Below are 14,857 nucleotides of genomic sequence, written 5' to 3'. Positions count from 1 at the left end.
ACCTGCAACTAATATTAAAGCAACAAACCGAATATTTATTTATTGAAGGCTGAAGGAGAAGCCTCCACTTCTTTCAATGACCTGAACATCAAACAGCAAGGAGGATTATGAGACAATGGGTCCAAAGCAACACGGTTGATGGGATTTGAACCTGAAGTCACAACACAGGATACAACATGAAAGAGGGAAACCAAACAATGAGCAATGTCACCACAAGACAAACATTGTTGGAAATATAAGGAAAAGACAAAAGGGGGGAGAGCGAGAGAGAGAGAGAGAGAGAGAGAGAGAGAGAGAGAGAGAGAGAGAGAGAGAGAGAGAGAGATAGAGAGAGAGAGAGAGAGAGAGAGAGAGAGAGAGAGAGAGAGAGAGAGAGAGAGAGAGAGAGAGAGAGAGACAGACATTGACAGAAAAAGACAGACAGACAGACAGTCAGAGAGAGACAGACGCAATAACAACAACTTGTGTGGACACACTCACACCCACACACACGCACACACACAGACATTAGTATCGATAAAATAAACTCCACTCCTGGACAGCACTGTTTCTCCCTTAACAGCTTCATCGGCAGTCAGCCAGAAGAAAAAAAAAACAACATAGTTTAAAAATCAACTCTTGCTCACGAACACTTGAAGTGTTATAATAGTTGTAAAATGGACACAAAGAACAATGGGAAAAACAATAAGATGAGATAAGAAAACAAAGAGGGAGAGAGAGAGAGAGAGAGAGAGAGAGAGAGAGAGAGAGAGACAGACAGAGAGAGAGAGAAAGATATAGAGAAAGAGAGAGAGAGAGTAAGAGAGAGAGAGAGAGAGAGAGACATAGAGAGAAAGAGAGAGAGACAGAGAGAGAGAGAGAGAGAGAGAGAGAGAGAGAGAGAGAGAGAGAGAGAGAGAGAGAGAGAGAGAGAGAGAGAGAGAGAGAGAGAGAGAGAGAGAGAGAGAGAGAGAGAGAGAGAGAGAGAGAGAGAGAGAGAGAGAGAGAGAGAGAGAGAGAGAGAGAGAGAGAGAGAGAGAGAGAGAGAGAGAGAGAGAGAGAGAGAGAGAGAGAGAGAGAGAGAGAGAGAGAGAGAGAGAGAGAGAGAGAGAGAGAGAGAGAGAGAGAGAGAGAGAGAGAGAGAGAGAGAGAGAGAGAGAGAGAGAGAGAGAGAGAGAGAGAGAGAGAGAGAGAGAGAGAGAGAGAGAGAGAGAGAGAGAGAGAGAGAGAGAGAGAGAGAGAGAGAGAGAGAGAGAGAGAGAGAGAGAGAGAGAGAGAGAGAGAGAGAGAGAGAGAGAGAGAGAGAGAGAGAGAGAGAGAGAGAGAGAGAGAGAGAGAGAGAGAGAGAGAGAGAGAGAGAGAGAGAGAGAGAGAGAGAGAGAGAGAGAGAGAGAGAGAGAGAGAGAGAGAGAGAGAGAGAGAGAGAGAGAGAGAGAGAGAGAGAGAGAGAGAGAGAGAGAGAGAGAGAGAGAGAGAGAGAGAAAGAAAGAGATAGAGAAAGATATGGAAAGAGAAAGATATGGAAAGAGAAAGATAGAGAAAGATAGAGAGAGAAAGATAGAGAGAGAAAGATAGAGAGAGAAAGATAGAGAGAGAAAGAGAGAGAGAGAGATTTGCACCAGCTTGCTGAGCTACAGCGACCATGGTGTAGTGGCGGATAAGGATGAACACAAAGGGGAGAGCATTAGGTTGCAGGTCCTTGATCACAGCTGACATGAAGACCCCAGTGAGGGCTCGCTCAACAGTCCCACGGCCCTTGAAACGATGCGAGATGATAACCGGCGTGACCGGTTTCTCCGTGAAGCTGGTTACAGGAGTAGGAAGAGTGTATGGCAATAAGCGGCACAGTACCATTTGTAGACGACAGGGAAAATATTTTTGAAATGAAAAACGAAGTAAAAAAAAAAGAGAAGAAAAACCACATAACTCTGAGTGAATGTGAGTATGTTGACTCGCCGAAAGCATCGTCATTATTGGATCACAAATTCTGCCAATCACAAGTTAATAACTCGGATGCATTGTGCTGAAAACCTAAATTAATGTCAGTGCTCCAGCTCAACCCACAGGTGTCAGGCGAAGAGAAGCACGTGATGTGTGTGCACCTGGACCAGCAACTTCAGAACGGCCCAACAATGAGGTTTCATTGAAACAAACCTGGAATGTGGCAGGAGTTGGTGCGGGGGTATCTCGCCCTCATCCAATGACATCATAGCCACAAGGAAGCAGTGGATAACCTCCCAAGCCTGTCTCCGATGAAAAGGTTCCGTGCTCGCGCTCTTGATGCAGTCCAACGCAGTCTCGATCGCCTGTGAGAAGCCATGTTGGTATTTTAAAACAACACCATTGTACTGCATCTGCTCGATTCAATGGAGTCATAATAATTATCTGTCTCATTTCCCCAGAGCAGGCTGATTGGGTAGACTCGGGGTACTTAAGCAATGTTCTCCAATGAAAAGTCTCGAAACTCATGGCGAGATGCCCTCCGTAGCTCCTGATTGGAGGACATTCCTCAGCCTGTATAATCAGCAGCACACTATAAATTAAGTCATCATTGCAGCGGTTAACACCTTCTCTATTGGCAGTTGCACACAGTCCTTGCAATCTGAAGATTCCATGGTGACGCTGGGCCCGTCGCTCTCCGTGCTCCGCCAGCACAACTTCTGCACCTCTTTCAGCATATTGTGGTTGCTTCCACCAAAATTCCCAAGAACCTGATCGGCCACGTCGGAGATGTTATCTGTCGGATTCCTCACTGTTTGACAAAGTGCCTGCAGCAAGAACACGAAGAGATGCCGATGAGCGTTGCAGGGTTGCGTGTGATCAAACTATCATCACCGCTTTTTCGAAATCCAACCTCATTATCAAGCGAGATTACAGGTGTCATAATCCTGACCAATGCTTCCATATTATTGATGTTCTCAGGAGCTGCTTCTGCTGAAATGAAGAAACACAAGATCTCGCTCCTCCACGAACCTCGACATTGCATTCAAAAAAAAAAATTTAAGAAGGAAGAAACAGAATAAGAAGTAAACAAACACAGAATTATGAAGAAAAATAGCAATCAGAGATTTCAGACCCTCACCAGGACTTGTTTTGTGTGGTGTTTGTGTTCTGGTGTATTAGGTAATTAATAAGAGATATAATTAGAACTGCCACTTCATACGTGCTGGCAGTGATGACCGGGTACCAAGACGTCCCGCTTTGATGGGACACCTGACCCTGACCCATGACGTTTCTTTCATTATCATTCAATTGAATTTGGAATGGGATTAAAGTAAGTTCAATTCAAATCAAATGGAAGACCAAATCGATAAGGAACTGCATTGGAGTCATCAGAAGGAACCGGAACAAGAAAAAAAGCAAAGATGAAGTCATCAGGAGGAACCTGGATAGGATTCACATTTCAGCTGTTACGACTCGACCCGCAAACCCGTCCAGGAACAGCCAAGCGAACCTTATCAATAAAAACAAAAATAATTTTTCAAAAAACAGATCGAAATAATAATAATAATAATAATAATAATAATAATAATTCTGGCTGCCAGACCATGTGACCGGATCAAGTTGAAATTTAAAATATGTATTCCCCATCACTACTCGATCATAAATGTGAAGTTTCACATTGATTGATGAAGTGGTTCCAGAGAAAACATTAATATTTTCTTCAATCCAATATGGCTGCCACACCACGTGAACTATGACGTCACAATTGTGATTAAAATCTTCCACGTGAGTCGTCGCACCGATGGTGAAAAGTTCATCTCAATACGACAAGCGGTTGCGGAGAAAAACACGAAAGTTCTGTGCGGACAAACAGACAAACGGACCCAAACGCAATCCCCTCTCCTTTGGCGAGGGTAACAATTAAGAGACAATGAAAACAATGAATAGGAATGAATTGAAAAATGAAGAAACAGAAGGTGTAAAAAAATTAATGAATGGAAAATGAAGAAATGAAAGACTCCCGACACCGACGCGCGGAGTCAAGTTGCTTGCTCTCGAAAAGTTGCTCGCAACCTTCTTGCAAGTTGGTTTGTTTAAAACTTCAAAACTTGATGTGTGTTAAAAACAAAGAAAAAAAAAGTTTTGGAATGGGGAAAAAAATAACAAAAATGGGATGGATGTAAGAAATGTGCTGTGACAGTATGTCTACCTGGACCAACTCAGTCTGAACAAGATGGAAATGATCGTACACGGAGTCTGTCCGCAAGTTGTCCACACAGAACTCCAGTATACAAAGGGCCTGATTGACGAGCGTATGAGAGCCATTGAGAGCCGAGATGAGGGGATCCATGAGCAAGGACAGGTGAGGCAGCAGACAGCTCAGGTGCACTGGTACAGTGAGGGAGAGCTCTACAAGCAGGTCCTTCATGGGCTGCTTGTGCAAGCCGCTCTGCAACATGTTCAAACCTGCGTGACGACGAGACGAAGGCAGAACAAGACAATGGGGGAGAAAAGCAAGATACAATGGTACTGGTGGCTCGAGTTCAATTGTGCACCTCATCATCAAAAAAAGAGGCCAAAGATAGTTAACTTGGTTAACACCTCGTCCTCTCGACTTTGTGTGACAAAATAATGGACAAGTAAATGTGGGAGTTTGAAAGGAAAAAAAAAGAAAGGTCGGCAGGAGCACAGTTCACCTTGCAGCAAGTTGGGCAACAGTGGCAGAAATTCCTGATAAAGCAGGCCATGGCTGCCCCCGCCGATGGTGCGGAAAAGAGCGCGCAACAACAGGAAGTAGTTGTATGGTTCCTGAGCTCCCTGTGCAAGCTCCATGGAGCTTGTCACAATGCGGTGCAGGTGAGGCTGGGGTAAGGTGGAGGGGAAAAAAAAAAAAAACATGAAAAATAACCTTTTCAGGGCAATGGGATGACTGCAAAAAAAAAGGAAGAGAATAAGAGAGGGAAATAAAAGAAAGGCATTGTCAGAGCAGGCAAGAGAACCCAAGATGGAACAATAACATTTGGAGAGAACCAACCTTGTCAATCTCACCTTTAACATTTGTTCATTCTGCACAGGGAAGAGAGAGACCGAACCAAAGACAAGCTTGAAGAGCTCAAGATAGATGTTAGAACTCTCGAGGTTGGAGCCCATCTCAGGTAGCCGCTCAACCAGAAACTCAACCAGGATCGTTGCAAAAAGCGTTGACGTGCTGACGTCAGCCAGGAAAGCGTTGGCTATGATCTGGGGACACAAGACAGGACGTTTGTCCGCAGATGAAGGAGGAGACATGGAGTTCGAAATTCTCTCGAGCATCTTGTAAAGCGAATCCTGAACTTAAATCATCCAACAACTCAAGAGCCTTGCTCAAGACCAGAGTCTTGGCAACTCATCGGCAAGCAAACAAGGAAGTGGCATCAATGTCGTCACACAAGCTGAATCAAAAGCCAGTTGTAAATGGCCGAGAAACCTGAAGAGAGTAGTTCGTGGCAATGCACTCCACCAAGTAAGGAACAGTGGTCTGAAAAATCTCCTTGAAAGTGTGAGGGTTCATCACAGTGAAGACCTCTGCAAAGTGCTCGAGGACCTCCTTCTCCTCCTTGCACACATGATCGCAGTCAGCTGCACGAAGGTAGGTCTGCCCGTTCACACCCACCTGAACCTGAAATGAACGAAAAAATAAAATCTCAACAGCACAACATGGTCCGATGATGAAGGAAGCACCATGGCCTGAAGATCTTCTGAAAAATCATCATCATGTCCGGGTGAACCACCATCAAATGTCACATGATATTTATTATTCATTGAAACCTCCTCAAAATCACAAGGATGAATCTACTTCGTATCGACAAACGATTTTTTGAGCATCGACAAACGTATCGACAAACGACTCCCCCACACCCCCAGGAATACCTCTGGCTACGGCTTCTTTCTACTCCCACCTCATGTTGACATGTGTACAGTTCCGTCCACCAAACAGTGATGACTCTATTTATACCTCCACTGTCCGTAAACATGGACCAACTTCTATCTTCTCATCCGAACGCTCTCTTCCTCATATGTGGTGACTTCAATTGTCATCATGCTAGTTGGTGAGGTGTGTGTACCTCTCTCACCTGTCATGGCACTTCAGCAAAAGCTTTCTGCGACTCATTGGGACTGACTCAATCGGTCAATTTCCCGACCCGGATCTCAACCAATGGTACTCCATCTCTTCTGGATCTGATTTTGACAAATTTCCCTGAAAATATCTGTTCTTCCTCCGCTCCAATCGGTTCTTCTGACCACGTCCTTGTCAAAGTGGACATCTCTCTGGTGGTTATTAGAGAACCACCTCAGCGTCGTCGAGTCTGGCATTTCACTCAGGCCAACTGGCAGGGTCTTCAAGCAGCCATCAAACTTCGAGACCCATTGCTACTTTCTCCAACATCAACTCATCCTGGGAATTCTTTCAAACAAACTTGCTCTCCCTCATGTACTGATTTATCCCCTCTCATCTTCAGTTGTCTTCCCCTTCCTCCCGCCCTTGGTTCACTGAAGCTTGTGGCGAGGCAGTTGTCCAGAAACAACTTTCCTGTGCCTCGGGGAAAGCAAACCCAACTGCGGGCAATCTCAGTTCCTTCCACAAAGCTCGGAACAAGTGTGTATCTATCCTCAGGAGAGCCAGAAAACAACATCTTTCTCATCTCAAGTCTGAACTCTCAAACCTCTCTCTCTCCTCCAAATCCTGGTGGCATTTCATCAAATCTGTTTCTGGTGTATGTTCCCCCTCCATCTCCTCCCTCACCACAAATGGCCACACCGCTGATACCACATGTGAAAAGGCTGAATGCCGAAACTCGGTGTTTGCGTCAAAATCTTGTGTCTGAAACCCATCGCTTTCTCTTCCCACCTCACCCAGTCGCACCCAACTGTCCCTGGACTCTGTGACCTTGTCTGCTGACAAGCTTGCTGTCAAACTTCAACTCAGATTCTGCAACACCAATTTTCCAGACGACATCAGCCCACGTGTCCTAAAAACCTGCTCCTCTGCTCTTGCTCACCCTCTCTCTGTTCTATTCACCCTCTCATTTGTTCAAGGTCATCTACCATCTGCTTGGAAATGAGGAAACATCACTGTCCTGCAGAAAAAGCGCAAAAACAAATCCCTGCAACTTCAGACCAATCACCCTTCTCCCAATCATCAGCAAGGTGATGGAATCCATCATCGCTTCAGACATTAAATACTTCCTCTTCTCCAATGACCTCATTTCCGATCATCAATTTGGTTTCAGACCAGGTCAATCCACCCTGGATATGCTGATTCTGCTCTCCCAACAATGGATGGGGGTCCTCAATGCCGGACATGAAATCAGAGCCATATCCCTCGACATATCGCGTGTTTTTGATACGGTCTGACACCCTGCCCCACTCACCAAACTCTCTTCCGATGGTATCCAAGGCCATCTCCACTCATAGCTCGCAGACTTCCTCTCCTGTCGCAGTCAACGTGTGGCCCTTATTGGAGTTCTTTCATCCCCTTTTCCTATCCAGGCAGGAGTTCCTCAAGGTAGCGTTCTGGGCCCTGTTCTTTTTCTGGTTTTCATCAATGATCTCTCCGACTCTGGAAAATCCTATTTATCTCTTTGCTGATGACTCCACCCTCTGCCGTACCATCTGTCATCCCCTCAGACCGGGATGCATCATCTTCTTCGCTCACTGGAGATCTGCGTAAAATCACAAACTGGTCCAACACGTGGAACATGTCTTTCAATCCGGACAAATCTCACACTATCACGATGTTTCTCTGAAAGGACCGTTTAGAACCCCAACCCATCCACTTTCTCAACAACCCTCTGGAAGAAGTCCTTTCTTTCAAGCTTCTGGGTCTCACGATCTGCCATGATCTTTCCTGGGAAAGCCACATTTCACACCTGGCCTCAAAAGCCAGTCGCCGACTGGGAATCCTCTGTCGTGCAAAGTCCTTCCCCGGCCCACCTGAGCTCCTGACCACTTTCAAAGCTTTCGTCCGCAGCCTGATGGAGTACTGCTCTCCCCTCCGGGCTGGTGCTCCTGCCTCCCACCAAACTCGGCTTCACACTGTTGAAACCAAGGTATTTCAGATCATTGGCATCTCCCGCGATGAAGCTGACTCTTTGGCTCTCTCACTCTCACCGCAGGCAGGTCGCTGGTCTTTCTGTCTTCTCCCGTCTCCTCTCCAGTCTCGCCCCCACCTGCTCTCTCTGCGATTTGTCCCCACATTTCCGCAGGGCGCGCAAGGTCCACCAACAACCCCTTCTGGTAAAACCACCAAAATCACGAATCACTGCTCACCTTCACTCTTTCATTCCTCTTTTTCCCCGCCTTTGGAATAAACTCCCTCACTCTATTCAATCCCATTCTTCCCTCCAGGCCTTCAAAACAGCTGTTCACCACCTCTTGTCATCCCCCATCCAAATCCTCGATCTTTTCTACCCCCGTTAATCCACCCCGAACCCACCTCCTTCAAATTCCCTGCTTTCCTTCCTGAAAAGTCCCTGTGATGTCCATCTTGTATTCTCCATGTTCCCCGCCCCATCCCTCTCCCTTCCACAGATCTCCTAATGTCTCTGTTCCCCACTGTTTCGTCCTTCTCTCTCCCGCCCCCCCTGGTCTCATGCCCCCCTTGCTGCGCGTTGCGTGTTAGCTCTCATACGAGCCTCGACAAATAAAAAAAAAACAACAAAAAAAACATTTTCAACCGTACCTCATAGATGTGAAGAGCTTGCAGAGCATACTTCACCAGTTTAATGAAGATTCGAGTCTCTTTCAGTTGAAACTGTTTGTGTTCAGGTGTTGTATCTGTAAGTTGGTGAGGAAGAGAAAACAAGGAGTACCAAGTGAAATAGGCACCTGCAAACCAAAACATCAGAATTTTTTTACCCAACTCTTCACTTCACTGAAATGAAACTGAAATCCTTGATATTTTAACACCAGTCACCAGTAACAACCAAGGTCCAGTCAACAATCGGATCGTTTAAATCCATAAAATCATTCCACTAAGCAAACACAAACTGACTCGGTGCCGGGGATCTACCCCCGGTGGACTTGCGGGACCCGATGGTCCGAGCGATTGTCTTGACTCCACAAACCAAAGTCTTCACGAGATCTCGACAATCAGCCACAGAAAAACTCTGTTTGTCCTCAGGTTCGGAAGTGGTGAGCCCTGTGCCACATCCCACAACTCGGGGTGAAGCAGCGGACGACGGGCCTGGAGTTGTGGGAGCCGGAACAGCAGAAGTCGAGGTTGGAGTCGCGGCTGATGTTGTGGAAGGTGGCAACATCTCGGATGACTGCGCGGAGAGCTCAGCCAGGGGCTTGCACCGCTTTAATATCGCTATCAACTGGTTCTTGCTAATCGAGTGAAACTTCAGCACAAAAACCTGTCAGGTGTTGTGACACAGAGGAAGAGAAAACGAGGAGTACAGGATCACGCAATCAACTCACGCACTTTTGTGCAACCAATGCGTTTGCAGCTTGGAATGACCCAAAGTCCAAAATCTCAATGATCAATTCAACATTCCCTTCATTTTATTTATGAGCCATCTGAGATGCAAATGTCCTTTAAAACAGAAAAAAACTACCTCGAGCATTCTGAGCAGCAATTCGCGCCCATTGCCGCCCTCCTGCTCACTGCGAGCACGGATACAATCCACGAGGTTCAGCAGGAGCTTGCACGACATTGTCTGGATTCCGATGAGAAGGGTGTCATCATCGATGTTCCGAACAAAGATGCGCACAGCCAATGTCAGCTCTGACAGCGACAGATGATGGCGCACACATTGCACTCGATCTGCCAAGTTGCTATAAGCCAATGGTCTGCAAGACGAGTATTATCGGGCGACATTGAGTGTTTTAAACAGACATATTGACCACGACTGACTCTGTGCACGTCCAAAGCCCTTACCGGAAAGTCTCTCTCACAGTGAATCCCGAGCCAATCAAGATGGACTCATCAAAAAGCTTGTCCATCTGGGGAATGAACTCTGAGGGTTTCAAGAGAGTGAAGAATAAAAATCGGAAACGTTCGGGAGGATAAACTTTTGCACTTTTCATGCTGAATATATTGGCATCGTGTGGAATTACTCATGTTGGATTGTGCCTCATACAGGACTTTCAAAATGACGTGTGAATGCTAACGAGGCCGTTCGTACACGTGCTGTGTGTGTGCATTTTCCGTGACCCGTGTCCGCTCGTCGGGGCATCATGACTGTTGTGTTCCTGGATGCAAATCGGACTCGTGACAATATGGGAAATATGACAAAATACCAGGGGTACCCGGCATTGCCCGGTGTTTCCCTATTGGTTTCCGGAGTTGCCCGATGGGTACCCGGCATTGTGGGGACTTAAAACACATCCCTACTCCCACGAAGGAATGGTCCCCTACCTGTCCGTAGGACTGCACTGCAGCCAACACCAGGAGGAGAATTTAATTATCATTTTTATAGATAATTATAAATTATAGAAATAAATTAATTATAGGATTAGATAAATAAATGCACACCTCCCTTGCTCCTCCAGCCGAAACCGCTGTGTAAAGCAACCAGGAAGGCCTACACAAGGTAAGCGCAATGCTGTATCAAACCCTTCCCAGAGTTCCTCCACAGCAATAAAGACATTCACAAGTAGTGCACACATGACAATCCCAATGCTACACACCCCCTCGGCTGGCGGACCGGTTTAATCGCTCACTGGTTTCGGCTGGAGCAGCATGGGAGGTGATCATTTATTTCTCTAATCCGAGCCACCTGGACTGAGTTGATTCGATGAGAGCTGATTGGCCATTCCCTCCATTCATCGGTGAGAGATGTGGGTTGGTCTTTTTTATTTATATATTGACTGCTTTTGACGTTTGCACATGGTACATGCTTGGGAGCCTCATTGGTATATATGTAATATATAATATAATATATATAATATAATATATATGTATATATATATATATATATATATATATATGTATATATATATATATATATATATATATATATATATATGTATATTGTTGTAGATTTTCGCCCGTCCGGCGTGCGGGCGACCGCCTTTAGCTCAATTGCGGCTGCACGCGCCCACCGAACGAGCAATCTAGTCGCAGCTTTCGGATCAACGCCGAAACCCAACTACTGGTGTTTTTAACCACACCATAAACCAGCCAACTCTTCTGTCCACGTGCTACAGGGTCGATCGCCGAATTGTCGATGTACCTAATTATTCGCGCAGACAGAAATGCCGGGAGTTTATACCTCAACGGAGCCTGCACGAAAACGAGCCGCTTTAAGCAGCTCGTTCCGTTTGCGATTGCCGAGCGGTTTTATATCGTCAAGCCCTGTGGGACCAGATGTACGTTTTATCGGCTTATAATCAGCCAGCTAATTATTCCGAACGCAATTATGGCAGTCAATGGAGGAAAGGGACGCAACGAGCAGGTGACATTCAAAAATGGGGAACATTTATTTGCACACGTAAGCAATGCAATGAATGGGGATAGGGAACAAGACACGAGTAAAAACCTACAGCCGATGTCTATTTATTATGTACATGCACTTAATCAGTTCTACTTGGTAGACAAGGCGCCACAGACTTTAATGCAAACCCCAAGACAGAAAGAAAGAACCGGGCTTGTAAGCATTTATAATTGCTCGGAGCCGGGATGACCGAAGGGACTCCGAGAGACCGAGCGGGCTACCTGCCACCCTCTTGGTGACTCCCTGGGCGACCCTCGATGTCTCTGCCCGCAATCCAACCTCCGAACTCTCCAAGCTCTCTTCCCGACTCCACCACACCAGCGCAGCGCGAACTTGAACGCTCTCTCTCCCAGCACTCTTCTCCAAGTGGTTCGTTCCTTGTCGATGACCCGGCGCCTCCTCAACTGCTCAACTGGGGAACACCATTCAGGTTCCTCTGGGGAACCTGAATGGTGTTCTGTGAATTTCCACAACCGTAACAATATATATGTGTGTGTGTGTGTGTGTGTGTGTGTGTGTGTGTGTGTGTGTGTGTGTGTGAGATCCCTCCCACACTCCTCAAGCCGAAGTAGCTGCATAAAGCAACCGAAGAAGACCTGCACAAGGTAAGTGCTGGAGGAACTCTGGGAAGCGTTCGAAACAGCGTCGCACTTACCTTGTGTCGGTCTTCTTTGGGTTGCTTTATGCAGCTACTTCGGCAAGAAGAGTGTGGTCGGGGTCATTCATTTATATAATCCGAGCCACTTTCTTGTGGTGGATTTAAACCAGTTACTCTTGTAACATGCCTGAATGTATAGACCAGGTTCATGACAGCTTTATGAAACCCACGTATCTAACTGGCACCTGGAGAACCTCAAACCCACCGGTGTTGCTCTCTGTGACGATGCAAAAATACTGCAGCCATGTCTTCACCAGGCCGGCCTGTTCCAAGATGGTGGTTTCCGTCGGCCCAGAGAGAGCCATGTCCGGCTCCGCACACAACGTAACCCCACAAACTCAGGTCGATTCACTGAAACAGGTGACACGGCAAGAGCAGGACATCCACATTGGCTCTGAATTCCCGAGATGAATGACACCTTCAGACACAAAACGGGGATGGCCAAACAAACCAAGAAACACGGAACGAACCTCAAAGCACACGATACTAGACAAAGAATCAGGCACAATAATTCATTCATTATTCCTTCTAAAACAATAATTCATTCATTACTCATTCTAAATCACTAATTCATTCATTATTCCTTCTAAATCAAAAATTCATTCATTATTCCTTCTAAATCAAAAATTCATTCATTACTCATTCTAAATCAACAATTCATTCATTATTCCATCTGAAACAATAATTCATTCAATACTCATTCTAAATCAAAACTTCATTCATTATTCCTTCCAAATCAAAAATTAATTCATTATTCCTTCTAAATCAAAAATTCATTCATTACTCATTCTAAATCAATAATTCATTCATTATTCCTTCTAAATCAACAATTCATTCATTATTCCTTCTAAATCAACAATTCATTCATTATTCCTTCTAAATCAACAATTCATTCATTATTCCTTCTAAACCAACAATTCATTCATTATTCCTTCTCAATCAATAATTCATTCATTATTCCTAATAAATTAATAATTCATTCACTATTCCTTCTAAAACAATAATTCATTCAAAATCAAAAATTAATTCATTATTCCTTCTAAATCAAAAATTAATTCATTATTCCTTCTAAATCAATAATTCATTCATTATTCCTTGTAAATCAACAATTCATTCATTATTCCTTCTAAACCAACAATTCATTCATTATTTCTTCTAAATCAATAATTCATTCATTATTCCTTCTAAATCAATAATTCATTCACTATTCCTTCTAAAACAATAATTCATTCAAAATCAAAAATTAATTCATTATCCCTTCCAATTCAAAAATTCATTCATTATTCCTTCTCAATCAATGTCATTCATTATTTCTTCTAAATCAATAATTCATTATTCCTTCCAAATCAAAAATTAATTCATTATTCCTTCTAAATCAAAAATTCATTCATTACTCATTCTAAATCAATAATTAATTCATTATTCCTTCTAAATCAATAATTCATTCATTATTCCTTGTAAATCAACAATTCATTCATTATTCCTTCTAAACCAACAATTCATTCATTATTCCTTCTAAATCAATGTCATTCATTATTTCTTCTAAATCAATAATTCATTATTCCTTCTAAATCAGCAATTCAGTCATTATTCCTTCTAAATCAACAATTCATTCATTATTCCTTCTAAACCAACAATTCATTCATTATTCCTTCTAAATCAATAATTCATTCATTATTCCTTCTAAATCAATAATTCATTCACTATTCCTTCTAAAACAATAATTCATTCAAAATCAAAAATTAATTCATTATTCCTTCCAAATCAAAAATTCATTCATTATTCCTTCTAAATCAATAATTCATTCATTATTCCTTCTAAATCAAAAATTAATTCATTATTCCTTCTAAGTCAATAATTCATTCATTATTCCTTCTAAATCAACAATTCATTACTCCTACCTGGGGTGTGTTCCATAACCAATCAGCTTGTAGAGCGCTCGCCAAGTGGCTTAAGCACTAAAACAAGCACTCCAACGAAACGGTTGATGAGGGACAAGTGGCTTGGCAAGTGATGGCGAGCTGCTTGGTAATGGACACACCTTTGATGATGGAAATGATGGTTAACCAGCCCAGGTGGAGTCGTGGTTCGAACGTTTACTTTCTCATTATTTATTTACTTTCTTGCTCATTATTTATTTACATTCTTGCTCATTATTTATTTTTCCCATCCAAGGCAATCAACCACCCACATTGCCTCTACCCTCCCACTACTTATTCCGTTCTCTTCTTTCATGTTGCAGTCATTAAATCGAGGATTTCACGACTTCGTTCTCCATTGAAATCTTCCTCATTTTTAACGTCGAACAGTACAAAGCAAGAGGAAATTATATAATTTATTTTAAACAAAACCACACCACCATGAACGAACACACAGAACCTGTCACAAACATTGTTGGATTATGTTTAAAAAACCTACCTGGCAAAACGTGTGGCAATCGAGAAAAAAATGCGGGAAAACGGTAAAGGGTAAAACCACACGAGGGAATGATCCACTTCCGGGTTACATAAAATTCGATGTCCGGCTCATCCCCACAACGAATCACGTAAAATTACACACTCGAACAACAAAAATCAATACGGTACCGAACACAGGTGTTAACACTACTCTCGTACCAAATAAAACCACAAAACGGTAACTGGTTTGAACGAGTAAAACGAGATTTCGGCACAAATACGTCACTTCCGGTGTTGCGACGGGAAACCCCTCACTTCAGGGAAGAACGTGTGGAATTTTCTCAAAACGACGAAGAAAAGGAATACTATCTGTGACGAGTTTCACGAGATGTTCAGAAAAA

The 14,857-nt window shown here is 43.9% G+C and overlaps 1 protein-coding gene across 13 annotated transcripts in view; it reads right to left on the bottom strand.

The window, feature by feature from the left end:
* LOC147008084 (transformation/transcription domain-associated protein-like) overlaps nt 1-14,719 on the bottom strand; it is a 41,077-nt gene extending 26,358 nt beyond the window's left edge. For 3 of the 13 annotated variants that reach the window (XM_085865942.1, XM_085865948.1, XM_085865955.1), the window contains exons 1-13: nt 14,479-14,719; nt 12,266-12,478; nt 9,845-9,923; nt 9,522-9,756; nt 8,957-9,320; nt 8,645-8,739; nt 5,390-5,581; nt 4,972-5,163; nt 4,620-4,785; nt 4,133-4,389; nt 2,547-2,747; nt 2,134-2,285; nt 1,599-1,783 (exon numbers count right to left, since the gene is read on the bottom strand). In XM_085865942.1, the coding sequence (XP_085722068.1) occupies nt 1,599-1,783; nt 2,134-2,285; nt 2,547-2,747; nt 4,133-4,389; nt 4,620-4,785; nt 4,972-5,163; nt 5,390-5,581; nt 8,645-8,739; nt 8,957-9,320; nt 9,522-9,756; nt 9,845-9,923; nt 12,266-12,365 (2,218 nt within the window). In that variant the 5' untranslated portion in view covers nt 12,366-12,478; nt 14,479-14,719. Of the gene's footprint in view, nt 1-1,598; nt 1,784-2,133; nt 2,286-2,546; nt 2,748-4,132; nt 4,390-4,619; nt 4,786-4,971; nt 5,164-5,389; nt 5,582-8,644; nt 8,740-8,956; nt 9,321-9,521; nt 9,757-9,844; nt 9,924-11,623; nt 12,479-13,961; nt 14,425-14,478 lie in introns of those variants that run through there. The other 10 variants (XM_085865944.1, XM_085865947.1, XM_085865945.1 and 7 more) reach the window with 10 other exon arrangements.
* Between the last annotated feature and the right edge of the window lie 138 nt (nt 14,720-14,857).

The sequence above is a fragment of the Eptatretus burgeri genome, chromosome 22 (assembly GCF_056783735.1).
Source record: "Eptatretus burgeri isolate ZD-2024b chromosome 22, Ebu_testis_v1, whole genome shotgun sequence".
NCBI lineage: Eukaryota > Metazoa > Chordata > Myxini > Myxiniformes > Myxinidae > Eptatretus > Eptatretus burgeri.
Note: the sequence above shows the minus strand (reverse complement) of the source record. Positions and strands in the feature narration are given on the sequence as shown.